Consider the following 27,047-nt stretch of genomic DNA (forward strand, 5'->3'; position numbering starts at 1 on the left):
GATGGTCGTGGTGTCCCAGAGGGAATTGTGCATGGCTTTGGGGACAGTGGTGCAGATGGAGCCCAGGTGGCTGAGGGCCAGGTTGAGCAGGAAGAAGAACATGGGCGTGTGCAGGTGGTGGCCGCAGGCTACGGCGCTGATGATGAGGCCGTTGGCCAGGAGGGCAGCCAGGGAGATGCCCAGCAAGAGACAGAAGTGCAGGAGCTGCAGCTGCCACGTGTCTGCCAATGCCAGCAGGAGGAAGTGGCTGATGGAGCTGCTGTTGGACATTTGCTGGGGCTGCACAGGGGGACCTGTTCATGGAGAAAGGACAGTGACAAGTCAGGAGAGGCTGCTTTGAGCCAAACCTGGACCATTCCCTGCAGAGTGTCCTGCTGGGACTCACCCAGCCTTGTTCCTGCTTTGGGAAAACCTTCCCCCAGGTCCCTGCCTGAGCTCCAGTTGTGCTGGCTGAGTGTGCTAGGAGCAGCCAGGCCTATGCAGGGGGGCTCTTGAGGAGCCATCCCTGCCCTGCTGCCCTGAGTTTGTGGCCATGTGGAAGAGGGACAAGGCTGAATATTCAGGATTTGTCAGGGAAATCACTCCTAATGGAGAATGAATTGGTACCATCTGCACTCACACTTCTAAAGAATGTCAGGAGTTGGTTTTAGGAGTTGTTTTAAAACATCATTGCTGGATTGCTGAGGTCAGAAAACCGCAGCATTCCTGCTGCACTCAGAGTTTGCTACTGAGAGATGAGAGAAGCAAAGGATTCCCTGTGGCTGAGGGAAGGTGAGGGGCTGGATGGGCTTGTTCCCAACTGCCCTGGCTTTGCACCTTTGGCTGCAATCAGAGCACAGTCACATTCTCGGGTTAGCCTGGGATAAACCAGACCCTACCCAGAGCACAGGGATCCCTGAATGTCTCACCCTCTCTCAAGGTCTCTGGGCAAGGTCTCAGCACCCCCTTGTGCCAAGGACACTCACAGCTCCCTTGGCAAACCCAGCAGCATTTCCTCAGGTGTGGCAGTTCTGCCCTTCCCCGTGGGACATTCAGGGAACTGCCAGGGGCTCTGGCACAGATTTGCACCCAGGAGCCCAGCCCAGCTCAGCAGCACAGACACAGCACAAGGACTTGAATGACCCTCTGGGGCTTTGTGCTCAGGCCCTGAACATCAGTTCCTGAGAGGCAGCTGAAGAAACCTCTCCAGAACTCCAAGTCAGAATCCAACTCCAAAGTTTCTTGGACTTTTAATGCGTCCCACTGAGGGACTCGACTGAGAAAATGTCCCCAGGCCCCAGGCAGAGCAGAGAACTGGAGGCAGTGAAGACAGGTGGGGAAAAAGAGAAGGCAAGTCTTGGTGGCCTGGGGCACAGCAGGGTCTGTGCCACCAAGGGCTGTGAGAAGACACCTTGTCCTGAGGCACTGGGGCCATCTGGCACAGCCCCAGCCAGGCTGGGCACTGTCAGCCACTTGTCCTGCCCTCAGCGAGATTCAGTGTTGGCTAATTACCAGTGCACTCACTAGAATATTCTTACTCATTTCATGCTGTGTGATAGGATTAGGAGAAAGGCAAAGTAGGCACAAAACTTTAAAAGGGTATAAAGTAAAGTTTATTAATAGTAAGTAAAAAATAGAGTAATAAGAATCAGAACAAAACTTTCAGAACACTTCTTCCTACAACCTTTTCTTTCTTATTGACAATGTAGAGAGAAAACCTAAAATTTTCAGTCAGTTTACCATCTCTATAACAGTTTTTCTTCAGTTCACTTAAGGAGAGGAGTCTCTCTTTCATGCTATGGAGATCTCTTCATAACAAAAGAGTACTCTCGTGCCTTCAATTACAATGAGTAAAAGCTGCCCAGAAAAATCTGTAATCGTGAAGTGCCTCCCATTTTTTCACAACTTTTCCCACAGCTGTGTTTATGGGCCATGTCAGCTTATGGGGTATTAGTTTAAAGATGAGCTGTTTAGGAGCAGAGGTTCTCTTCATCCATTTCTGAAATCATCTTCATCTCTGAGAACACAGATCTTCTCTCCCCGAGGGCACAGGGTCTCATCACTCTGCTCTCTTTCTCTGTACAAAATTCTCATGGGATCACAGCTACTTCAACGTTTGCTTCCTTTAGCATGGAGGCCTTTGCTGAACAAGTCATCTCCCCATAGTTTTTAAAGCATTATATGGAAAAAGAGAGACTGATGTATCAATTACATCCTTCTCCATAGCTTTACAAGAGGATTTCGGCCCCAAGTTCAAGGCACCTCCTCATCCCTCCCATCTGGGACTCAACTTCTCCTCACTGACCTCGGTGTCTTCATGTTCCTGCTCTGTGTGCCTGCACTTTGTCCTTTCCTCTCATTCGACGGAGGATGGAAGCACTGAAAGAGTTAATATCTCACCCAGGACCTGCAGATGGTTCCGTGACCCCGGCTGGGCTCGGTCCTTGCGGCCAGAGCTGTTTTACGATGGAGGTTTCTGCAGCGGCTGCGCTGGGGCTGTGTCAGGATGGGCCGTGCTGGGGCAGGGCCAGGATCTCAGCAGCCAGGCCAGAACACAGCAGCAGCACGGCTGGGGCCCATGGCTTCTCCTCCCCCTGCCCGGGGCTTGCGGGTGAACCCCAAGGGTGGCAGAATCTTGGACGAGCCGGCCCGGCCCGGGGCTGCTCCTGGGGCCCGGCGGATCCTGGCTCGGCCCGGGCTGGCGGCGGGGCAGGGCTCGGTAGCGCCCAGGTGTTGGCAACCGCAGCCATGGCCCGGCCCGGCCTCGGCCCCGTGGCCTCCCCTACCCTGCCCGGCAGCCGATGGGGCCTGGGGGGCTCCCTGGGAAGGGGCCCGGCCCCACGGCAGGAGCCGCCCGGCCCGGCCCGGCTGAGACAGGGGCTGGGCCAGCCTTGTTACCTCTTTGCTGGCCAGAAGGGAAAGAGACCCTCCCAGGCTTTCTCATCTTTAACATGTGTCTTCACAGAGGCATGTACACTTTCCTTAGTGGTTAAACAGACTGTCAATTCTCAGAGCTAATTACTGTTGGTTTTTTTTTTTTTCCAGAGACAGAGGAAACTGCTAGCAGCTTCTCTTTGAACATCACTTCCATGATGCAAAAGCACCACAACATCACAGAACACAGAGCTCCTTTGTTCATATGTAGTGGTCATGTGCCCGAGGCCTCAAAACCCCTCCTTGGGAGATCTCTGGGCCCTCTCCAAGGTTTTTTCAAATGAAAACATGCAGCTCATAGTCTAAGAAAATCACCAGAGGACAGGGCCAGCCTGACCTGTCTGTCCTGGCTACTTTTGTCTGGGAGAAATCCTTGTACATAAGGAATTTGGGAGGCCAAATTCTAATTTTGGCCACAGCTCCTAGACATGAAGGCCGGTTCTTTTTCATAGGAATGAAGGAACAGAGCCCCTCTGTTTCCTGGGCATATGAGAGATGACCACCAGAGGCCAAGGCCAGCCAGAGATGGCAGGTTTTTTCTGGGAGATATCCTTGCCTATAGGAAAATTTTTAGGGAGAGTACTAATTTTGGCAATGGGCATCTGAAAGGAGGGATGGTTCTTTTCCATAGCAAGGAAAGCACGGAAACCCAGTGTTGCAGGGGCAGATGTGAAGCCCTCGACATGCCAAGGTCAGCCACACCTGTCAGGTGGCCCCTGGGAGGCCAAGCCAGCCAGACCTATTCCATGTTCTCTCGGTTCCATGGGGCCCGACAGTGTCCACATGGTCTCTTGCTTACATGAGGCCCTGAGGTGCCATAATGTCACCCCCTTGGTGACACAGAGCCCTGAAGGGTCGTGATGCTCTGCATGGTTCTGTCAGGCACCACAGAGCCATAATGGTCTCTGGGTTCCATGAAGCCCCACTATGTCACCATGGCCCCTTGGTTTCATGAGGTCCCCACAGTGTCCCAGTGATCTCCATGGGAAGGAAAGAACCCAGCCCCAGTGTAGCAGGGGCAGTCACCGGAGGCCATGGCCAGCCAGACTTGATGGTACTGGCAGATTTTGCCTGTGAGCAACCCTTGGATATACAGCTTTTTCCAGGTGGAATCCTAATTTCAGACATGGACACCTGGATGACAATGACGGTTCTTTTCCACAGGATGGAAACCATGGAACACTGGTGTATCAGGGGCAGATGGAAGGTGGCCATCAGAGGTCTAGGCCAGCAAGACCTCTCTGTCCTAGAAGCTTTTGCCTAAAAGCAACTCTTGGATAGAGGGAATTTGGGAGGTGGAATCCCAGTTTCGGCCATTTCTGTGTAAACAAGGACAGTTCTTTTCCATAGGAAGGAAAGCATAGAGCCCAATGTTCCAAAGGCAGAAAAGGAGAGCGGTGGCTCCTGGGAGGCCAAGCCAGCCAGACCTGTTTGTCCTCACAGCTTTTGTCAGGAGGAATCCTTGGATATATGGAATTTGGGAAGAGGAATCTCTATTTTGACCACACACACCATGAGAAGAAATATAATTCTTTTCCATATGAAGGAAAGCCCAGAGACCCAGTGTTTGGAAAGCAGGTGAGAGGCAGCCCCCAAGAGGCCAAGGGCAGCCAGACCTGTCTGTCCTGGCAGCTTTCACTGGGGAGAAATCCTTGGATGTATGGAGTTTTGGAGGTGCAATCCCAGTTTTGGCCATGGGCACCTGCTCAAGATGGATGTTTTTTTTTCCCATAGGAAAGAGAATGTGAAGTCCAAGTGTTTTGGAAGAAGATGAGAGGTGGCCACCCTCAGGCCAAGCCAAGCCACACCCATCTCTCCTGGCAACTTTCATCTAGGGGCTATCCTTGGCCATAGGGCATTTTGGAGGTGGAATCTCCATTTTGGCCGTGGGCGCCTGGACAGGAAGAAGAGTTCTTTTCATTAGGAAGGAAAGCAGAGAGCCCCAGTGTTTCAGAGGCACATGAATGCCAGCCCTCTGGAAGCCAAGGCCAGCCAGACTTGTCAGTCCTGGCAGTTTTTGTCTGGGAGTTATCCTTGGATAGAGGGAATTCTGGAGGTAGATTCCTAATTTTGGCTGTGAGTGCCTGGTCAAGATGGATGGTTTTTTCTGCTAAGAAAGAAAAGCACATGGTCCCAGTGTTTCAAAGGCGGATGGGAGATGGCCCCTGGGGGGGCCAAGGCTGACAGATCTGTCTCTCCTGGCAGATTTCTGCTGGAAACAATGTTTGCATATCAGGAAATTTGGAGGTGGAATCCCAATTTTGGCAATGGGCCCTGGAGGAGAAGGACATTTCTCTCCCGTAGGAAGGAAAGCCCAGAGCCCCAGTGCTTCAGGGGCAGATGAGAAGCAGCCCTCAACATGCCAAGGTCAGCTGGACCCATCAGGTGGTCCCCAGGAGGCCCAGCCAGCCAGACCTGTTCCCTGTTCCCTTGGTTTTGCGGGACCCCACAGTGTCCCAATGGTCTCCTTGGTTCCATGAGGCCCTGGAGTGCCACAATGTTCCCCCTGCTTCTGCAGTGTCACAATGGCCCCGCGCTTCCATGAGGCCTTGCAATGTCACAATGTCTTTGTGGTTCCACAAAGCCCTGATGTGTCACCATGGCCCCTGGCTCCCTGTGCCCTCGCTGTGTCACAATGGCTCCTCTGTGACACTACGGGCTCCACAAGGTCACCATGGCCCCTTGGTTCCATGAAGTTCTGTAGTGTCCCTGCGCTCTCTGTCAGAGGCTGGATGAGATCGATGTCCCGAGACACCTTGGGATGCTCGGAATGCCCGTGTGGGGCCAGGCCCGGGTCAGGCCTTGGTTTGTGGGGGGACAGAGCCCCGCCCCCTGCCCTGGCAGAGCTGTCAATCACACAGCAGGGGCCGTGCTATTCCAGCTCTAATTGGTCCAGCTGTCAATCAATCACACACTAAAAAGCTGGTGCCATCCCTGACTCTGATTGGACAAGCCACTGGCAGTCCCACCCCAGGGGCGGACCCATGAATGCCCAGGGGGTTAAATGCCGGAGTGCGAGGCCAGCCCATGCTCTGGATCCTGGGTTTCCTCTGTCAATGGTGCTGGAACCTGATCAGTTGGTACCTATGTGTCTGTCTTCTTATAGATTTTCTGTCGTTCTGTTGTTCTCTATTTCTTCTCCATCTAATCCTACTTACCTGGAATGTTTTTGGGTATCTTAACACCTTAAGTGTTAAGTTTTTAGGTAAATGGGCTAAGTGAAGTTAATGCTATGGTAAGAGTTTTATGTTGAAGTGAATGTTGTATTAAACTCTTTGCCAAAGTTCCTTGTCTATATTTTGCCAGTAAAATTTGTGCCATTTTGACCTCTTAGCTCAGTTTGTTAGAGCATGGTGCTGGTATCACCAAGGCTGTGGGTTCAATCTTGAGTGGGCCATTCACTCAAGAGCTGGATTTGATGATCCTTGTGGGTCCCTTCCTACCAAGAATATTCTTTGCATCTGGCCATGTTGAGAATATCTGGTGTTTCTCCTGTGCACCAAACCCAAAGAAAGGAGCCTTTGGTTCCCCCCAGCATTTGGTTCCCCCCAGCATTGTGAGCCCCCCTGCAGGCTCACAATGGCCTCTTGTTTCCATGAGGCCCCTCAGTGTCACACTGGCTCCTTGATTCCATGGGCCCCAACAGTGCCACAATGATTACCTTGGTTCCACAACTTCCCACAGTGTCCTACTGGCCCCTTGGTTCCATGAGGATCTGGAAGGTCACACAGGTTTATGGCATTTGTCCTTGCTGCCCCTCACATCCCCCTGCCCCACAGAGAGCTCCGAGCCACCCGTGAGGGACAGGCCCTGCTGGCCCAGGCTGGGCTCAGGGCTTGGTCTTTCTGCTTCCCCCAGCCAGCCCAGGCCTTGCTCAGCATTGCAGTTCCCTGCCCAGAGCCTTGGGCTCCCTGCACTCCTGGCCTCAAGGATCTGCTCTCAGCAGTCCCTGGGGAGCCTTTGGCACTCCCTGCCCTCACTGGGGCCCAGCCATGCTCCAGGGGACTTGGAGTTTTGCTGCTGACTCCTTGAGCAGCTTCTTCAGCCTTCACTCAGTGTGTCAGGGTCCTAGACTCAGCCCCATATCCACCGTGGGGATCGTCAAAACACAGAAAGCTCTTGATGGACCTTTCTTAGGTGCTCTTCATGTGTCCATGGCTTGTGCAGCTGATTGGAGTCAGTCTAGAGTTCCTTTAAGGATGAAAGATTTCAAAGTATGCCTCATTATGTTTTTTTTTCTTTAATCAAGTATTTTTTTATGTTCCAGTTCAGAGAAGAGCTGATAGAAGCATTCCCCAGGTGATCTTGATGCTGAATGTCTCCTCAGGAGGTCTGGGCATGGAGAAGAATGAGCCCTTTGAGGGCTGACCCTGTTTGGACAAGCTGCTCCTTACCCCCAGCCTCACCATGTCTGGAAGGAGTGGCTCCTCCCTCTGGGCAGAGCACCTCACAGTGGGATGATATAATTTTTATCAGTCCTGCAGTTACACTCAGTGGCCCATTAACAAAAGATATCTCCCTGGAGGGAGGATTGATTTGTTGAAGAGATAAAGAAAACTGCCCAATTAACAGAACATAACTGCCCTACCTCTGACAGATGGCAAATACAATACACGCATTATCTTTCAATCCAAAATAATAGGAATTCAAATTAATAGAATGTAACTTAACATTGCTCAAATCTAACAATAATGAAGCTTAACTTTGTTTAATCTTATCAACCCTGAATTTGAATTAAATTAAACATCACAGAAATAAAAATTAATATCCTTAAAAGTTATACATACAACAAAATTTAACTTATTCTGATGCTATTCGTGAAAAAAGCAGCACTATTAACTTGAACAATCTGCGAATGAAGTAACAGTATCATGGATTTACTGGAGGTATTAAAAGGATGTAATGAGTACGTCATGTTTTTATGTAATTTAGTTTTGAGAGAAGCCCATGGTAGCCACAAATTTTATGCCAGCATAAGTTTACTAAGACCATTTAAACTGCAGATTTATTGAAAGAAACAACAATGTGGAATTTGGCAAACTGCCCAGCAAACCAGCAGCTTCTTGAAATCGTATTTAGTGTCATTCCAGATGGTCAATTTACCAGCATTTCTGTTAAAGAACCTCCGGCCAGTGCCGTGGTGGGGTGGCCTGGTGGAGCTGTGCCGGGGGCTCGGGGGAACCGCGCCGGGAGCAGCCGAGCCACACACCCCAAACCGCCCGTGGTTCCCCCTCCTGCCCCAGAGCCTGTGAATGTGCCTCCATGCCAGAGGGAAGGGGCAGGAGATCCCCCAGTGCATCCCCAGCAGGACAGCGTTGGCAGTGGGTTGTCCTGCAGCTGGGGGCCATGCTGGGCTGGGAGATGGAGCAGGAGAGAGGAGAAAGGGGGCAGTGACTTCCTCCTCACCTGTCTGTGTGTCTCCGGGCATCTTCCTCTTCCTTGCAGCCTTCTCCTCCATTGGGCCAAGATTTGGGAATGGGAAATCCTGGTTTGGGGAAAAACAAGGGATGAGCACAGAGAGTCTGAAGGTCCTCTGCCCAAGTCCATCTCTAGAAGTCACCTGCTGTCCAGAAAAACCTTCAAAAAGCAAAAGTGAATTTAAAAAAGCCACCAGGAGTGTCCCATTTCCAGTCTCATCCCTCTGGGATTCTGGTGGTCCCCTCTTTCATGGCTGCCAAGGATCCCAGAGCACCTGAGGATCCCCCCTCTCCAGGGTCCTACTTAGGGATGCTGGGGGATTTTGGGGTCCCAGGGTCCCTCTCTCCAGCCTCCCCCCAGTCCAGGCACTTGGGGCTCTCTCCTCTCCCCACCACCCTGTCCTAGTTTAGGGCAAATTTGGGAGAAAACCTCCAAAAGGGGTTTCCTCTGGAAAGCAAATTCAAGCAGCCTCTTCCCCAATCAGTTTGGGAAAAGATTTCCTTGGAGAAAAGTGGAAAAACCTGTTTATTTAACAGACAAAGCATTCACAAGCACAGCAAATGACCAATATTAAACAATAAAACCTCTTGCCACTCCTAAAGAGATGACAAACTCAGAAAGTCCCTCTGTGAGCTGTAGCTCTGCTCACTCAGTCTCTTCTCAGTTTCTCTAGCACTGGAAATGCTGTGGACCAGGCTCGGGCCAATGGACCACAGGTGGAGCTGCCAGTGCTCTTCTGGATGTTGAGAGGAGGTTTAAACAGCTCTAAAGTAAAAGAAAAACCACAGGCCAGGGCACTTATCTGTCTTAGTGAGGTAAAACTAACTAAAACCAAAGGAGAGCCCTGTCCTGCTATTTGTCTGTCCAGGAGCCAGAATATGGAGGAGTGCAGTTTTTTAAAAAACCTGCTCACTTGCTGCCTCCCTTCGCTCTCAGAACCAGCCTTAAAGGTGCAGAACTCATTTCTGGGCTAAAGAGATGAAGAAGGTATGAGCATGATCCCAGGTTCAGCCCTTCTGGGGGTTTGGGGGGGTCTCTGTCCCTCTGACCCCGATGATGTTTGGGTAGGGGTCACACCAGGGCTGAGAGGGACAGAGACGCCCCTGGCCTCCCCAGGGATGAGAAGGTCAGAGAGCCCCCCCCAGGCCTGAGCACCCTCAGCAGTGAGAGGGACACAGAGCCCCTGGTCCCCAGCCCTGCACAAGCATTCCCTGAGGCCAGAGGGATGGAGACCCCCCAAACAAGCCCAGGGTGAGGGGACAGAGACCCCTGAGTATCCCCTGGGCTGAGAGGGACAGAGACTGCCCCGAGCATCCCCCTGGCATGGGGGTGAGAGGAAGGAAAACCACCCAGGCATTCCCTGGGGTGAGAATGATGGAGACCCCCTGGGGAATGGTCTGGGGTGACAGGGACAGGGACAGCCCCTGGGGAATGGTCTGGGGTGACAGGGACAGGGACAGCCCCCACAAGCCCTTCCCATACATCCCCCAAGGTGAGAGGCACGAACAGCGACCCCTCGAGCATCCCCTGGGCACTGGACAAAATAAACTTGGCAGAAATCAAACTTAACTCTGCATAAACCACTTTGACAAATATTTGATTTTCCCACTAGTCACATGTCATGAAACGCAAACCAATCCCAAGCATTAATAAACTGACAATGGAAGCAATTTTGTGAAAATTCCAAGTTCCATCGGTTCCTGCACAGCTCCAGCTCAGCAGCTGGCAGGTTCCCATAAAAGAAAAGTGGAAATTTGGTGCAGTACAGATTACTAAAAGGAAGAGAAACCTTTGTGTAACTATCACAAAGGTGACAGGGATCAATAGAATAATGATTCTCACATTTGGCAAAGTCCCTAAGCCTGTGAATTTGGGAGTTATTCAGGAACTTAGCTACCTTAGCTGGGCTTCCTGTGGCACTTTTAGCAGCCTTGTGTTCCTCACCTTGGGGTGAATGAACCTTGTCAGTCACACTGGTAATATTTGTTCCCTTTTCTCCAGTGATTTGAACAAACTTTTCAAGGAAGGACAAGAAAATATTTTCTTTACACTGGCCCCCCGCAACAGCCATTTTCTGCATCAGTTTTCCCATAAGTTGCTCAGAGGAAGCTGCATCCAAGTTACCAAATGTTCCTCTGGAAAGAAAGAGCCACAAGCTCCTCAGAGGAGGGAACCATGCTGTTGTCAAAGGCACTTGGGGTCAGAGAACAGTGCCTAAACTCCCTGTGCCAAAATAATGTCACAATCCAATTAATAAAATTTTTAGAAATGTCTCTTCCCCAATTAAGGTGCTAATGAGACCAAATTTAAAGTAGATTTTATTGAACAGTAAATGTGAGGTAAAGAGAGAGAGATGGAAAGAAAGAGAAAAGGGGGGAGAGCAAGAGACAGGGACAGAGAGCCTCACTGGGGTGCAGCAAGTGTGACATTGTCCCCTGTGTGCGTGGCCTTCCCGGGGTGGGGGTTTTACACCTGAGCCAGTTTGAGCCAGTAATCCCGAGCAGGGATTACCCCACTGTTTCAGGTTACAGTGCAAGATGGACCAAACGCATGTTTTCAATCCCCATCTTGACAAACTGTTGTAAACAGACAGGGCAGTGTTCTTTATCTCTTCCATGACTCAGCCCTGATAACACCCTCCAGGGGCTCTCTTCTGTGAATGGGCCATTGAGTGTCCCTGAAGGACTGATAAAATTACATCATCCCATTGTGGGATGCTCCGCCCAGGGGGAGGAGCCAAGCATTCCTACCTGGATATAAGCTGAAGCTTACAGCCCCAGGAGCACCTTGCCTACTGGATTGCCAGAGGACAAGAGCTCCATAAGCACCACTGGACCTTCAGAGGAAGACCAGACCCTTCTACAGGATCACTGGTTTGACAGAATCACGATCATCACTGCAGCCACCATTTAATGGCACTGCTCCCACCACCCTGACCAGCAGGGTGTCAGTTTATATCCTGACTGTGTCAGTTTAAGGCAGTGTTTCTGTATCATTGCCTTGACCTTAATTTTCTTGTTAAATTGTAATTCTGGCTTAAAATCTCCCCCTGGTTTGACCTCAAACCAGTACAAAACTGAATACACTAATCTCTTGTTTTCCTCCCAAAACAGAATTTCACATCCCAAACCCACTGCCAGATGGAGGAGAAGGCTGTGAGGAAGAGGAAGATGCCCTGAGACATTCAGGCAGCTGAGGAGGAAGTCAGTGCCCCTTTCCTTATCTCTCCTGCTTCATCTTCCAGCCCAGCACAGCCCAAGGCTGCAGGACAGCCCCACTGCCAACGCCGTCCGGCTGGGGATGCACTGGGGGGATCTCCTTCCCTTTCCCTGTGGCACGGAGGCAAATCCAATCCTCTCCTTGCCCTGCCTTCCTCAGATTTGAGTGGCTCCATGGCACAGGAATCTAACAAGGAGGAAAATTCCCTGAGATTCCGCAGGAGGAAGGGCTTCAAACCCAGCCCAGGGTGCTCTGAGGAGGAAAGACCCACCCTCTGCCAGGAAGGTGGACAGAGCTTCAGACAGAGCTCAGCTTATCCCCATCATGAAGCTCCTCATGGACCATCGGAGCTGATGGTCCATGAGGAGCTTCATGATGGGGATAAGCCCTACAAGTGCTTGGAGTGTGGGAAGAGCTTCAGGCAGAGCAGCACCCTGATCCGCCACCAGATGATCCACACTGGGAAATGGGCATGTGAGTGTTGGGAGTGTGGGAAGGGCTTCAGCTGCAGCTCAGAACTTGTCAGGCACCAACGCATCCACACTGGGGAGAGGCCCTACGAGTGTTCCGAGTGCCAGAAGAGGTTTCACACCAGCTCCAATCTCCTCCAGCACCAGCGGATTCACACAGAGGAGAGGCCCTTCCGCTGCCATGACTGCGGGAAGGGCTTCAACCGCAACTCCCACCTTGTCACCCACCAGAGCATCCACACTGGGGAGAAGCCCTACGAGTGTCCCCAGTGTGGGAAGAGCTTCAGACAGAGCTCTCATTTGAGCAGACACCAACACAGTCACCAGTAAGGGAAGACATGCAAATGCTGCAATTGCAGGAAGAGCTTTGTGCACTGCTCCAACTTCATCCCCCATGGGAGAACCATGTTGGGAAGAGCCCTGGTGTGTTGTCTGTGATCCATGCTGGGAAGACACCTGTTTGTCTTCCTGCCCCTGCCAATGATATGATGTGAGCCTGAAGAACATGAGGGTCTGGCCAGGGCTGTGTCATACATTCACTCCGACCTCAGATCATTGCCACGGGCAGGAAAGGGACTCTCTCTGTCTCTCTCCCTGAGGAGAAGGGTGTCCTTTCCAGGCAGGTGGAAATTATGGCTGGGAAGTTGTGTTGTGGTTTTCCCTTTTTTATAACCCTTCTGTTGTCAATATTTTTCTGTTCCTGTTTGTTTTTGTCTTGGTGCTGTTCCCATTAAATTATTCTTTTCCCAGCCTGGGATCTTTGCCTTTTGTGCTTTCCATGGGAGGCGGGAGGGCAGCAAGTGGCAGAGCAGTTCTAGTGGGAGCAGGAAATTGGGGAATCCCATTCCTAAAGGCCAGCCTGTGGAAACCGAGCATCCCAGCTGGTCCCAGACCTGCTGGCCATGGCAACAGCCTTGGGAGCGGGTCCCTGGCTGGGGCTGTGGGAACCTCTTCCCTCTGGTGCCCAGGGACAGGACAGGAGGGAACGGCTGCAGCTGAGTCGGGGCAGGCTCAGGTTGGATCTCAGGAAAAGGTTTTTCCCCAGAGGCTGCTGGGGCACTGCCCAGGCTCCCCAGGGAAGGCTCCCAGCTCCAGGGCTCTCTGAGCTCCAGCAGCATTTGGACAGCGCTGCCAGGCCCAGGCTGGCATTGTTGGGGTGTCCTGTGCAGGGCCAGCACTTGGACTCCAGAATCCTGATGGGTCCCTCCCAGCTCAGCCAATTCTGTGGATCTGGGATCCCATGACCCATAGCAACAGGGTCCTGGTGATCGTTGCCTGCTAAGGATCAGATTTGTCACAGACCCTCAGAGGGGCTCCATGAGGACATTCCAAGAGTCTCCAGGCTGTTCAAGAGCTGGAATGTCACAGGCAGAGACAGGAGCTCCATAGACACCTCCCAGGGGTTTCTCGGAATGGTAAAGAGCCCTGTGCTCAGACGCAGTCACAGCCATTCCATGGTGACATCCCAGGGCACCTTGGGCTGGAAAGGCACCGATCTGTCACAGGCACTCACGGGGACTCCACGGTGACATCCCAGGAGTCCCCAGGCTGCCAAAGAGCTGGGATGTGACAGACACTCCCAGGGTTTCCTGTCATAGGCACAGCAGGAGCTTCAGGCAAAGTTTATTGGAGAAGCTCCTGTTAGGTCACGAGGTGCAGAAAGGATCCCAAATATCCCCCACAGATCCCCAAATGTGACTGTGGAGTCAGAGATGACACAGACTCAGGTCAGAAGGCTGAGAGCTAAAGCCCCCCATTTATTCAATCCTCTTCTTTTATACCTTGGTTTGCCTCTAGTGGACCTCATTGGTCATTTAATCAACACATTTCATATGATTGGCTAATGAAGAAAACACCTTCCATTAAACAACTTTATGGAAAAAAACAACCTATTCCAAACACCACCTGTGGATAGTTACAATTCTTTCTCTCCTGCTCCCTAAAAGTTCTCAGCCCAGTTCATGGGAAATCTTATCTTGCTTTCTCTGTCTCTGACCAGACTGTCATATCCACACTCAAACACCCCCAAGAATCTCCAGGCTTTCTAAGCTCTTTTAGTGAGAACAGCCATGGAGCAGCTGGTTCCAATCCCAGCCCTGGAGTTTTCAAGCGTTGGTGTGTAGAGAATTAATGAGGTGGAATTAACATTTTGTTGTGGTTTGACCAGGAAGTGAGTTTCTGGGAAAGTTGTGGTCAAACCAATTAGTGGCCAGATTTGAAAATTGCCACCAGGTGTGGCCACTGGGGACCTGGATACACCTCTGAGAACACACAGGGGTTAAAAGCAGAAGATTCCCAGAGGGACTCTCTCTTTTGAGTCCAGTAGTGAGTTGATCTGAGCTCTCCCCTGCCCAGCTGTGTCTGGGTGGGGCAGGGGAGGCCATGCGGCCTGTGGGGAGGGAGGCCGGAGCCCTGCAGGGTGGAGGAGACCTGGGATGTTTGGGCAGCCCTCCCCGGGAGAGAGTGATAGAAACTGTGCTGGCTTGAAATTTGATATCTTGTGATGGCACCATGGCCAGGAGAAGAAGTGGGGGGGGCGAGGTGCCCAGCCGCAGGCAGACCATGGCTGAGGTTTTAACCCCTTTGGTACTGAAACAATGGAAGCTGTAAAAACACTGATCCTCCCTAGCTGAGAATTGAGAGGGGACGGAGGATGGGCAAATGAGAAGAAGGTTTGAGTGAATAAAGAAATGCCAGCAGATGAGAAGTGCCATAGATGGAGGAGATGATGGAGTGGACTGTTGGGCTGGACTTTTCTCTTACATGGCCACAGGACAGAACCAATTTCTTCCTGTAATGTAGAGACTGTACCTTGGGGGAGGCGGTTGGCCAAAAACCAAAAGTGACAAAGCTGTTGTAAGAAGAAATAGAGGGAACAGAGACTGATGAGGAGGGTGTGGTGGAGCCCTCTGCCTTCAGAGGAGAAAGATCTCTGTTCACGAGGCCCTTCGGCTCCAAGGGGTGAAATATGGGGGGGACAGGTGTCCCAAATGGTGAGAGGCTGCCACTTCTTGAAACTGAGCAAAGCATTCTTAAAAAGACCTAAGAAGCAGTTTAGATCCCTGGCCAGTGGTGAGAGCACTGGACATGGAAGGAAGATGATCACCAGGGCAGATTCTCTCTGGGCGGCTGCCACGTGTGACATGGAAGCACAAGAACTTCCAACTGTGTTTCCTGGGGAGGCCCATGGTGCAAGAGGGAGACTCCTCTCTCCTGATGAACTGAGGGGAGGTTGTGTGAAGGATGGTATTGGACTAAGATTTGAATGTTAGAGGACTGGGGGGAGGAGGAGTGTTTTGGGAGTGTTCCATTGTGGATTGTTGTGTGTGGATTTTTCTTTTTTTCCTCATGTTTCTGTGTTGTAGATTATTAAAGTGTTGTGTTTTTCCCTCCATCCCCAAGTTAAAACCTGCTTAGTTCCGTTTCCGAGTCACATCTCACAATAACCATTTTGAAAATACATCTTTCATAAAGGCCCTGGCATTGTGCCAGGATCAAACCATGACAGGGACTATTTCTACAATTCCATGGACTGAAATTGGCTGCAAAAATAATCTTAGAGCCATTTCAGTAATCTTGCACCTGTTACATGATTACTTGTTACAGACTGATGGAAAAGCTAGCACTTTTGCTCAACTTGTCAAGTGACATCTGGAATCCCTGAAGTACTTGTTAAAAATCAGTTTCACTGCCAATGCTGCCATATAAAAGTACTTTTTTTTCTCTTTTAGAGAAATGGATCATACACCCTGTACATATTACCCAGTCACAGAAAGAGTCACTGCTATAATTATTAGCTTTTCCCTGCGTGAAAACACGGTATGGGACACTGTTTGAGGCACTGGAACTGTCAGTGCCTTTTGAGTGACACAAATGGAGTAATCTCAGTAGAGGTTTCCATATGTGCTTTGTTTGTGGTGGGAGGCAGGACCATGAATGAGTAAAAACTCAGCAGATGAGGGGTCCTATTAGTGGTTGGTTAAACCCTCTGGAGCCCAGCTGGCAAAGAGAAGGACATTTCTTCATGTAGGTGATTTTCCAAACCAAGCTGCAACAAGCAGACAGGTGCTGGGGTGGTGATGGAAACCCAGTCTCAGACCCTGAGATGGTCTCAATCACTGGGGGAGGTGTTCACTAATTGCTAGAAAAGGTTGTAACTAATTAAACATTAATCACCCTCTGTTCAGTGCTAAGCAGAGCTGTATCAGAACAACTCCCTTGAAATGAAAGAGTTGTCCTATGACTAATGGACAGAAGTGTTGCCTGTCTTTGCCTTTCCCTGACTCTTCCCCATTCTTTTCTGCAGTTCCTAGGGCATGCCTGGCTGAAACTCATCAAGAATTACAATTTACAATTTTATCAGGCTGTGATAAAGCTCAGTGGAAATGCAGCCCTCAGTGAGCGTGGCAAGGAGCTCCAGGACAGGACACCTGGGCACCGGACCATGAAAGTCTGAGAGGGAACAGCCAGCAAATTACTGCCTCTGCAGGAAGTCTGAAATGTTCCATTCCATTTCTTTCACATATTAATGTTGCATTGACAGCTGCTCAAGCTTAAAACATCTTTAACTGAAAGGTTAAACGAGAGACATGGGAAGATCCCAAAGAAAAGGTTCATCTCTCTTTATAGTCATGTCATATGGGTTTGTGTTACCCAGTTGCAAGTCTTTCTAGATGCAATTTATTCACAGTGAGTACTTGAAGCTTCTTGTATCCCTTACTTCCTTTTATTTGTGCAAGGCTGTTCAATACAACATCTGCATCCATGCTTCCTAATAGCTTCATCTGTGGATCTCTGTAAGTGGGGGTTTTTTGCATTGTAAGATGTACACAAAAGGTTTATTGTTGATTACACATACAATTTCTTACAAGTCAACACTGCTGTTGTAAAGAGGTTCTATAGCAAAACATATTTTGAACTGTTTTTTTCAGGCACCAACTTTCCTTTCAGTTTAAGACAAGTTTTTAATTATAAATAAAATTAAATTAAATTTTGATTATAATGTATAAAATATTTGGGTTTTTTCTTAAAAAAACACCCAAACAACAACAAAGAAAAAGCATACACAATCCTTTAGCTTTAATGAATAACTGAATAATATGGGTCAGGAGAGGAGCTTCATGAAATACATATTATAGAAAAATTACTTAGATCTGACCTAAAACTTGGGCTTAGGCTGACCTAGGTGAGGCGTGAGGGCAGGGGGAAATGAGAGGTGGCCTGACTGGAAAAGAACACTGGTACACACAGCATGGAGCCAAGCATGGCTGTGGGCAAGGTCAGAAGGGAAAAGAAATAAAAATAATTACTAGCAGAAATGTGATGGGACGGGAGAGAAAAAATCTTCAGGTTTTTGGCAATTCTGGTGCTTGAGGGTGAAGCTGTCAGTGCACCTCAAGATCTGTGCACAGCCAGGACAGAGCTGCTTTGAGTTTCAGCTGTGAAATACTGTGTGGTGTGCCAGAGTGAACTGGGGAACGGAGGGACAGGGATTTCAGGGAACAAGTACCTGCTCTTTAGGGAGAAGAGCTGAGAGACTGCACCTTAAACCTTCATTTCTCCTTAGTGTGTGTGCAGGGTGATGTGCTGTTCTGTGCACATCTGTGCTGTTCTGTCTTATGGGAACTAATACCATGCTTGCTGTCGGTTGGAGATTTCATACTGTTCCACCCCCACCCGTCAGAACATTTCATTACATCTCTCAGGCAATAGAAAGGACTTTTAGGATTATTAGGTAAGTCACTACATTATTAGATATGTTTTTGAATATATGGGCAGAGCTGTCATTTTATAAGTCTGTCAGATGGCAGGAAACAACAGAGAATAAGGGGAAAAACATCAATTCCTACATCCATTTAGCTCATATTGCTAAACTAGTTACCCCCCACTTGTAACTGGGATTTAGAAGTGTGAGTATTGCTAAAAAAAGCCTTGGCACTGCTTACAGCAAACTTCAGGGGCCATTTGAAAGCTGTGGGCAATCCAGAACATCCTACACTGGAAATTTGGACAGATATCCCAAAAAGCCTTGGGCTTAACATCAAGTTCCGCATTTTCAGTCTGCACTCACTGCTGGAGAATGGATATTTGCAGAGCCTGAGCTACAGTGTCTTTGTAAGTTAAGCAATAAATAAAAATTTAATTCATAATCTTGGTGTATTCTTCAACTCAGAATTAAAATTTTCATGTCTTTTCCACTTGTAGATCTACTTCTACCACAGTCAGTGATATTATATCACTGCAGAAAGACATCTCTTACAATTGTATTTTACAAGGCAACTGAGTGCCAGTGTCACTATGCAGAGTCCCTTGGCAATTGTAGAGACATCTCCTCCAGAATATGGAAATATTCACTTGTGCATGTGCATTTTCCTGGACGCTTATCCCCTAGAACTTTTAAATTAGTGCTCTATTCTGATCACCAGGTGTGCAATTTGGCAATGTCCTGTTGTATACATTGAGTGTGAAGGCACACAAGAGAAAATGTGACTCCCCATCCTGTGAAGAAGTTTTCTGTATGTGAGATCTTAGGACCTGAGTTAGTTTACACTGACTCAGGGGCAGAACAGAATCCTGTCAGAAGGTGACACAGAATGGATTCTGCAGGGTAAAGCCATTTCCAGAAGATCTGCTCACATCTTCTCCATACTAAGACTCTGATAGCCGTACATTGCAACACATCTCTCACCACAAGAAGCACTATTTCATTCCAGAAACATTCCATCCTGCACTAAAGGATGGCACTGAGAAACTTCACTGACTGTCCATCTAAATTTCTCTTCTTATTCCACTGTTTTACATGATGGTTTTGGTCTCCTTAATCCCATCTCACAGATTTAAACAAGAATTATTTTACTCACTAAGAAGTCAAACAAGGGGCTAATTTTTTGCAGGCAGTGCATAAACATACACTGGAAACATACACTGGACCAGATATTCCTATCAAAAGCAGATAAACATGAATAGATCCTAGATCAAACAAGGGATTCAGGTTACTTGCGGTTCAGTTGTTTTGGTTTAACTATCAGCTTGTCTACAGGAACAAATCAGCTGTGAATACTAAAAGTTCTTAGCAGAGATTTTTTTTCTGGGCCTGTGCAATGCTCTAAATTTATTTTCGTCCCTTACCACAATATTTCCTGTAAGTTGACCAGACTGTATCACAGAAACTCCAGGCAGAAAATTGATGAACATCAAAAATCCATGGCTAAAGCCTCTCCCTCAGCTCTGAAGCCACCACACAAGCTGTTGATACAGCCTTTTGTAAGGAAGGGGCATGGTACCACCACAGTGATGTTTCCACAACCAAGGTGCAGATGTGAGATGAATGGCCAAGATGAAGGCCAAGATGAAGGAGTGCCTCAAGAGTAAAGTAAACTGCAAATCACCAGGAAAAGAAAGAAAAAATACCCAGGTATGTTCATGCACAGGCACGCACACTGATATTTCTCAAGGTGGACTGGTTTGATAAAAATTATGACCTTTTTTCCTCTACCCTATTTTGTTTTCCAGTACTAAAAACATTGCAAGTGCCTGAGGCGTAAGTCAGAGCAAGCCTCCATTATCACTGCAGAGACTTGGCAACTTTGCTCATCAGGCTTCCTAGGATCTGACTGAGTGACCTTGTTTGGTGGGAAGGCACAGATGGAGTCTGGCAGTAAATCTTGTTCATGTAGCAAGTATTCCTGCTGCTGGATGAGGTTTGCACCTCGTACGAGCGTTTCTAGCCCCAGTAAACAACCACTGTTCCCTCCTCCCACTGTCAGCCCCTTATTTCATGCCACCAGGTACTCCAGCACTTCTTTTTACTGTCAGTTACCAAAAATAAAGAGAACATCTTGCTGTGAGTGTAGGATGATCTTTCTCTCAAAGGCAGTCATGCACCTCACTTCTAGAGAAGCTGATGTTTGCTTTTAAATTTGGTTGTGTTACCTGATAGACCCTAAGGCTTTCTTCTGCTGTGAGTCTGTTCCTGAGCTTGAGAAATAATTCTATGATAGGAATGCAGTTTTTTACTAAAGTCATACTCACACAGTTTACAATACAATATAAATAACTAATATATAAGTAATAAATAAAAGGTTTATCTATCAGCCAATTTTAAATGGTCTAAAATTTCAGGATGTAGCCTATTTAGTTTCAGTGAGAAAATAAAAAGCTGCTTTTAAAGTTCATTCAGCTTCTAAAGGGCAATGCTAAAAATGTGACACCACCTTGGTTCAGTGAATGCCTTTGGGTAAAAGAAGAGGGATACAAGAGTAACTGAAATATTTAAGTAAAATTCAGTGTTGTGATCCTGAACACCAGGACAAAATTCACATTGTATAAGCCATATTTCTAAGTGCAATAAACCATATCTATAAGTGATATTTTCTAAGTGTTTTGCACTGCTGAAGTACAGTGGCAAAGCTGAGAGTGGTTAGGGACTCCCATTTTTCAGTTCTGCCTTCAGATTTATTTACTAAGTTCCCCATCCAAAGGCAGATGTGAAGACATCATTCCAAAACAACAGCTTTGCAGATTTTGAAATGATATTCCATCCTGCTTTGCAGATGAAAGAATCAAGCTTGACATCAGAAACCGGGATGGATTTCTAGTGTCTCTTCCCTGACCACTTGGTTCTACAGGCTAGTTCAGGGCTCCCGCACAAAGAATTCTGAGCCTGAATCCAAGGAAAAGCAGCTTTCTGCTTGCCTGTGCCTGTCCCTGCAGGAGGGGCTGCTGCAGGGTGCTCTGCAGCACCTGGTGACTTGGATTGCTGAGAAGGAAGGAAGAGAACAGACAGAAGCCACCACACGGCTTTTACTGCTGCCTTTCCACCCCTCATCCCTCTTCTAAAAGGCAGCAAGGCTCTGCAATGGAAAGCCAGCACTGCTCACAGCCTTACTGAGGCTTATAGTGCCTGCTTGTTTGTTTTTAAATACGATAATTTATCTCATCCCATGGGTGTTTCTGCCAAGTTCTTGTTGCTTCCAAGGTTCCAACACTTTATTAGTTAAAACTCCTCTGTGCTGCTTGCTCCTGTAGGGATTATGAAAAGAAATTAAATTTAGGGCACCAAAGATCATCACAGGCAGAGGAATAAAACCTCCCTGCAAGCTCAATTAAAACAAGAAGATGGGCTGATAACAGATAATATTTTGCTAACTAGTCACCAAAGGTAGGAGAAGGTAGGCCTGCAGAAAAGGACACACTATTACTATTTAAAAATGCATAATATTACAATATAATAATTATATTATATTATATTATACTATATACTATTATTATTAAAATCTTTGAGTTGCATAGAAGGTGATGTCCAGGTACTGATACAACAGGAATGGGAAAGGCTTCTCAGGGTCTGATGGGAAAGAAATTAGCAGAGTGTTTTAAACAGATAAATGGGACAGAGGAAGATGTTCTAGGCAGAAATACGCCAGAAATATTTTGAAGCAGAGTCCTGACAAAGTGTTTCCAACGTTGTTGTTAGAAAGGTTTGAATAACACTGGTGTATCTTGACCTTGGCTTCAGGCTTTCAAGCAAGTGAAATTATGTGCTGGTATGACCCATGACTTCAGAGAGGTGTCCCTTTCCTGTGCCTGTGCTAGGGGTCTAAAAAGTCACCCAATCTGTGTTGCTTGCTCCTTTGAAACGACTCAGTAGTGTAAGAGATAACTACATCAGTTTTCAGACAATAAAACTTTATATAATTCCTTGGGAAAAATCCTCCCTCAGTGTGTGCATGTAGATAATCTGCACACTTCACAGGAAATATATGCTGGTCAGCATAAGTTCTGTAAATTTAATAATAATAATTAAAAATGTAGGCAAATATATTTTAGCTTTGCCTTTTCCTCAGTGAGGACTAATTGGGATTTGCATGTTATGAAGACTTTTTAAAGATGTGAGCTGATATTTGTGCCAATTTTGCACACTGGAGTTCACAATCAGATTGATTCTTTCTGAGATTGGTAGGTCAGGATTGTCAAGCCCTTCCTTCCACTTGTCCTTGTTCACTGGAGCTATTTTCTTGTGAGAGTGGCTCTGTATTGCAGGGATCAGAGCATTCCATGCACTGCACTACCATTTCTGCAGGTGCCTGCAGCAATGAAGGAGCAAGCCTTGGCAATTCTCCCTGGTAAGAGTCTGTTCTCATGGGTAAATGACACAGCCATGGAAGTGGAGCCTCAGATTGCTCCTGCATATCTGCAGACACACTTGCAGAGAAAATATTCTGGTCCTAGGAAAACACCATTCCCTTCAGCTGACAGGCTCTGCAATGAAAGCCTGGGGGAGCTGCAAGAAATGAAATTCAGATTGCCTTCATTTTATCAAAATATTTATCAAAATAAAACCACTTTTTTTTTCCCCTGCAGAAAATTCATGTTTCCATTGCTAGTTGATTTTACCCAATTCATCCTAAACCATGCAGATTTTTTTGGTGAGGTGTTGTTTTTCGTTACATGCAAATGCAATTTCCCCTGAATAAAAATTCTCCATTTGTACTGTACTATTATTGTTGGGTTTTTTACTTAACTTGCTAAATTTATAAATGGAAACCTTCAGCAATGAATAAACTATTCTCAGACAAAAAAAAAAATACCTAATGCAAGTGCTGTACTTTTTATCTCTATGTTGAGTTTCTCTATTGAGCTATACTTGACAAATACTTGAATTACTGAGATGTTGGTTTCTCAAACACCAAAACAAATTTGCCACTGATTATGGCCACCTGGAAATGTCCTGGAGAAACATTTTGCTTCACAAGGCTGGATTTGCTGCTAACAGTACAAACTTATTTCCTGTTTATTTGTTGAAATAACTGTGCTTATTTCTGTAAATTTGGACTAGGACTAGTTTATTTCACATCACTAATGGGTAGCTCACAAAATAGCCATTAAAAGTTTTCAGATTATTAAAAATACTGAAGGGGAAATAAAAATTTATCACTACATCATTAATTTAACCATAATTCTTTACCTTCCTATAGGCCAATGTCAACACCTTTAAAGCAAGCTCTGAAGGCAAAGTCAATGAGTTGTGTTTTGGAAGGTTTCTGATTTAATTTAAATCCATGCAAATCCAGTGTAACACCATTCAAGTGTATCAATAATTGAAAAAACGTTCCACTGAAATTAGCTTTATATGTGGGGGAAATACTTTTTTTTTTTTTTTTACAAAACTAGTCATCCTTTAAAAAAGCCCAGCCAAGAAGAACAATGGTCTGATTTTCATGGGAAATTTTAACAAAAAGTGATGTAATATTACTTCTCTGTATTCTCATATGGTATATAAAATAATCCTACAGGAATCTGGAGCTTTTTAATGACTGGCAACAGCTCCAATGTCCTTGATATGTGTCATGGCATGGATTATTGCTCAAATCAATGCACAGCAATTTCCAGTCAAGGGAAACAACTGTCCATTGGTTTGCTCTGATACATTTTCAGAGTATCCCTACAGCCTCCCATGGATGTGCAGCTGCTCAGTTACAGCTTAATTGCATGACCCCGTAGGGTGACACCCAAGGAGTGCTCGTGGTAGGTGGTGACATTCAGAACAAAGCAAAAAAGCAAATACAGTGAAGACTGCAGTTCACACAGGAAGGGAAAGCAGACCATGTGAAAAGAAAGATGTCATTCTATCATACAGTTGTCACACATGTTCTTGTTTACAAATCTCTAGGATGTGTGTGGGGCCCTAAAATGCCCACTCTGCCCATCAACTTATCTGAAGACACACAAAAACACTGTTCGTTTCTTATCTACAGGAGAAAGAATAAACCAGAAGAGAAGAAAACAACCAGTATCTTTCTCACCAAAGCTCCTGGAGAATCTCCTTGTTAAAACCAAGCAAACACCTTTCAGCAAGGCTAGTGTGCTAGACAGCATCACCAGCCACTGGGGAAATTGGAAGGCACCTTCAATCTTCTGGATATTCCATATTTGGGAATATCTACTGCAACAGAAACTGGCCAAAAGCAGCAATTTTATGGCAGGTATTCAGACCTCACCATACGCTACCAAATACACCTGGTCCAGGGAATAATCCTTTTTGTCACACATAATTGTATTGTGGAGTTACAGGAAATTGGTTGGACAGAGAATTTCTACCCAGCTCCCAGCTCTGTCTCCTATGATGCTTCAAATCAGGTTTAATTATTCCTTTTTTTTTTTTTTTTTCCTGGCAGGATGTTGTGATGGTTTTATGCCAAAAGGTTTGAAGAAAACTCACTTTTAATGCAGCATTTATGGCATGGCTTTTAGATATTTTACTGTTTACTTGAAACAATATTTGGACATTTTGTTATCCACTTTGGAAAACTATTTTATATACATTTCACAGTACATCCATCTTAAGGAATGTCTTAAAGAAATTACTGTAACTTAAGGAGCCAACAAACAATAGATATAAAAATGATGTGTGCATAAATAAGACAATGGAGAGCTTAGAAAATAATTCCATCAGTCTATATCATCTTTTTCCAGACTAATGTTTTAAAAGAGCAGCACCTTTTTCTTTGTGACAAGGCTTTTCTCCGTGCCTAATAAGATTCTTCTATGTCCTAGGAGTAACCCATGCAATTTGAAGAAACAGGTGAAAGACAAAAAGATAATATAATGAAAGTCATAGACTGACAGGGAAAGAAAGAGTCTGTAAAGCAAAGTTGTCATATCACCATAATTTCTGTCACTGATCTAATACAGAACATGTTTCTTCAAAATATTCACCACATTTTCAGTACATGAGCCAATCCTTCTTTCTTAGGAAATGTGTTTATTGCTTGTGTAGTTACTAAGATTCAAGCACACACTTCAGATGCTTTCCTAAGTGAGATTACAGTAGGAAACAGTAGATTCTAGAGATCTTGTTTCAAGTGTTTCCACTTCTAATTATACCTCCACTCCCTCTCTTAAGAAACCATTATTATTCAGTAATAAATTCCTCCAGAGATTTCTTGGAGGGTTTTTTAAGGATAAATGCTATAGAAGGGCAGATGTGTGCCATGTCAGCTGGCTGTAAAAGCATTGCTGCCAGGAACTGAAGTTTAGAACAAGAACTGCATCCTCACATATCACAGGAGAAGACAACGTTTTTGGTATCTGGGCAAGTTCATTTTAAAACTGAGGAAGCTGTTTATGTAAAAAGCACTAAAATACTATAAGTGACCACAAAACACACTTTCTCAAATTAAACATTCTGAGCTAGCTTCAGATTTAAACAAAATTTCCAACTATTGCTCTATGGAATATGACAAACTCAGTGGTGCTGACCACTTCCAGTCACCTAAGTGGTGTGGGAAAAACAGAAGGGATCAGGATTTCTTTTTCCAGGTGTCACCCCACACCCTAACTTTGCAAACTCTTCAAACTTTTTAAAATAGAAATGATAATGTGTCTTATCTATCTCCTTCTCATTCTGCAGCTAAACCAGTTTGATGATCTTACATGTTTTGGCTCTTTTCTCCTTGCTTGCAGTGTGGAAGAATGGGGATTTGTGGCTTCTTTGGGGCATGGAAAGAGCTGACAGAAATGTTTCCTCTCCAGCTTGACATTATCCCTAGGAATATTCTGTTCCACATCACCTGAGGGACAAGCTGAGTGTCTCTGAGCCCCCAGGGTTTCTGTCTCCTATCAAGCACTGAGAGCACAGCTGAAATTCTGGAGCACAGGCAGCACCAGACACCCCCACACTGCAGTTTGAGTGCTGCTGCACTTTCCTTGGGCAGGATTTGGTACCACAAGAGTGCAGAGTCTGGAAGAGAGACCTGAAGTGCTTACAGCAGGCTGCATTGCTAAACAGCCACTCACATGCCACGAGCCACTGTCTTGTGTTTCCAGTTAGCTGAAATTACAATTCCTGTGCCTGGAACACAAAGGTCTTCAGCACAAGGACAGCAGAACAATCTCACCATGTTCTGGTGGGCTTTCCACAAACCACTTGGCAGTAGCTTTATTCCTTCCTGTGCAAATGTTCAGGTTAACCTCAGCAAGCATGAGCTTTGAATACCTGCTCTGGGAGTCCATACTACCCATGGAGAAAAGGATTTCTAGTTAAAATTGCACTGTGGGCAGGACACACTCGATTCCTCTCCCTCTGTGCATGGGCTAGAGGAGATGTGGTTTGAACACTTCCAATTCTGGAAACTTACTTAGGGTCCTCAGTCAGAAATCATAAAGCCAGTCCTGAATGCTGCTATTGACAATAAAATAAAATAAAATAAAATAAAATAAAATAAAATAAAATAAAATAAAATAAAATAAAATAAAATAAAATAAAATAAAATAAAATAAAATAAAATAAAAATCAGGCTGCATGTACGTGCTGAAACGAAAGTTTGCAGTTCTGTCCAGTGACAGAGAACCATGAGAACTCTTCTATCAGTTGCATTTGGACAAAGCAGAGGAACACTCCTTCCTAGTGATAGAGAAGACATTTGTAGCCTCCATCTGCTGCTGAACACACAAGCCAGGCTTTCAGCCTTTTGCTCTCTGTAGGGAGCTGGTACAAGTCAGTCACCTTGGACTGAGACAGATCAAAGGTCTCCAAGTCTGGAATCCTTTCCAGCACCCCTCAGGGACCAGCACTGAGCCAGCCAGGAGTTAACACACAGTGCTTCCAGCATGTTTGCCATTCCAGGAATCCCTTTTCTTTTGCATGAACACCCATAAACATCCACACCTGTACAGTCTGGCTCTGACATACCCATTCAGCACTCTGCCTCGTGTTTCCCCAGCCTCTCCCTCAGCTTTTGTGGGCAAAGCACCCTGTGCACCCAGGCGTTCTGCAGAGCCACACTCTGAGCCTGCTGAGCCTGTCAAAACAACTCTGTTGTTGTGGTAGCCAAGAATATAGGGTTTTTTCTCCACTGGGAAAGTCTCAGACACACGAGGTGGTTTCTGAGTTTTAAATTGTACTGGACACAGGAGGTTTTACAGAGGGTCACCCACTACTGATTAAAGAGAACAGCTTGCCTTCTGTGCTATAATTCAATCCATTGTTCCTGTACCTCCACTTGCTAGGCCTGTTATTACCTTTTTCCC

General features: G+C 46.6%; 1 protein-coding gene across 1 annotated transcript in view; it reads left to right on the top strand.

The window, feature by feature from the left end:
- The first annotated feature begins 11,723 nt into the window (after window positions 1–11,723).
- Window positions 11,724–27,047, top strand: part of LOC135299814 (zinc finger protein 271-like) — a 593,489-nt gene continuing 578,165 nt past the window's right edge. The window contains exons 1-2 of the mRNA XM_064419238.1: window positions 11,724–12,339; window positions 14,287–14,297. Coding sequence (XP_064275308.1) covers window positions 11,724–12,339; window positions 14,287–14,297 — 627 coding nt within the window. The remainder of the gene's footprint in view (window positions 12,340–14,286; window positions 14,298–27,047) is intronic.

The sequence above is a fragment of the Passer domesticus genome, chromosome 4 (assembly GCF_036417665.1).
Source record: "Passer domesticus isolate bPasDom1 chromosome 4, bPasDom1.hap1, whole genome shotgun sequence".
In the NCBI taxonomy this organism is placed as follows: domain Eukaryota; kingdom Metazoa; phylum Chordata; class Aves; order Passeriformes; family Passeridae; genus Passer; species Passer domesticus.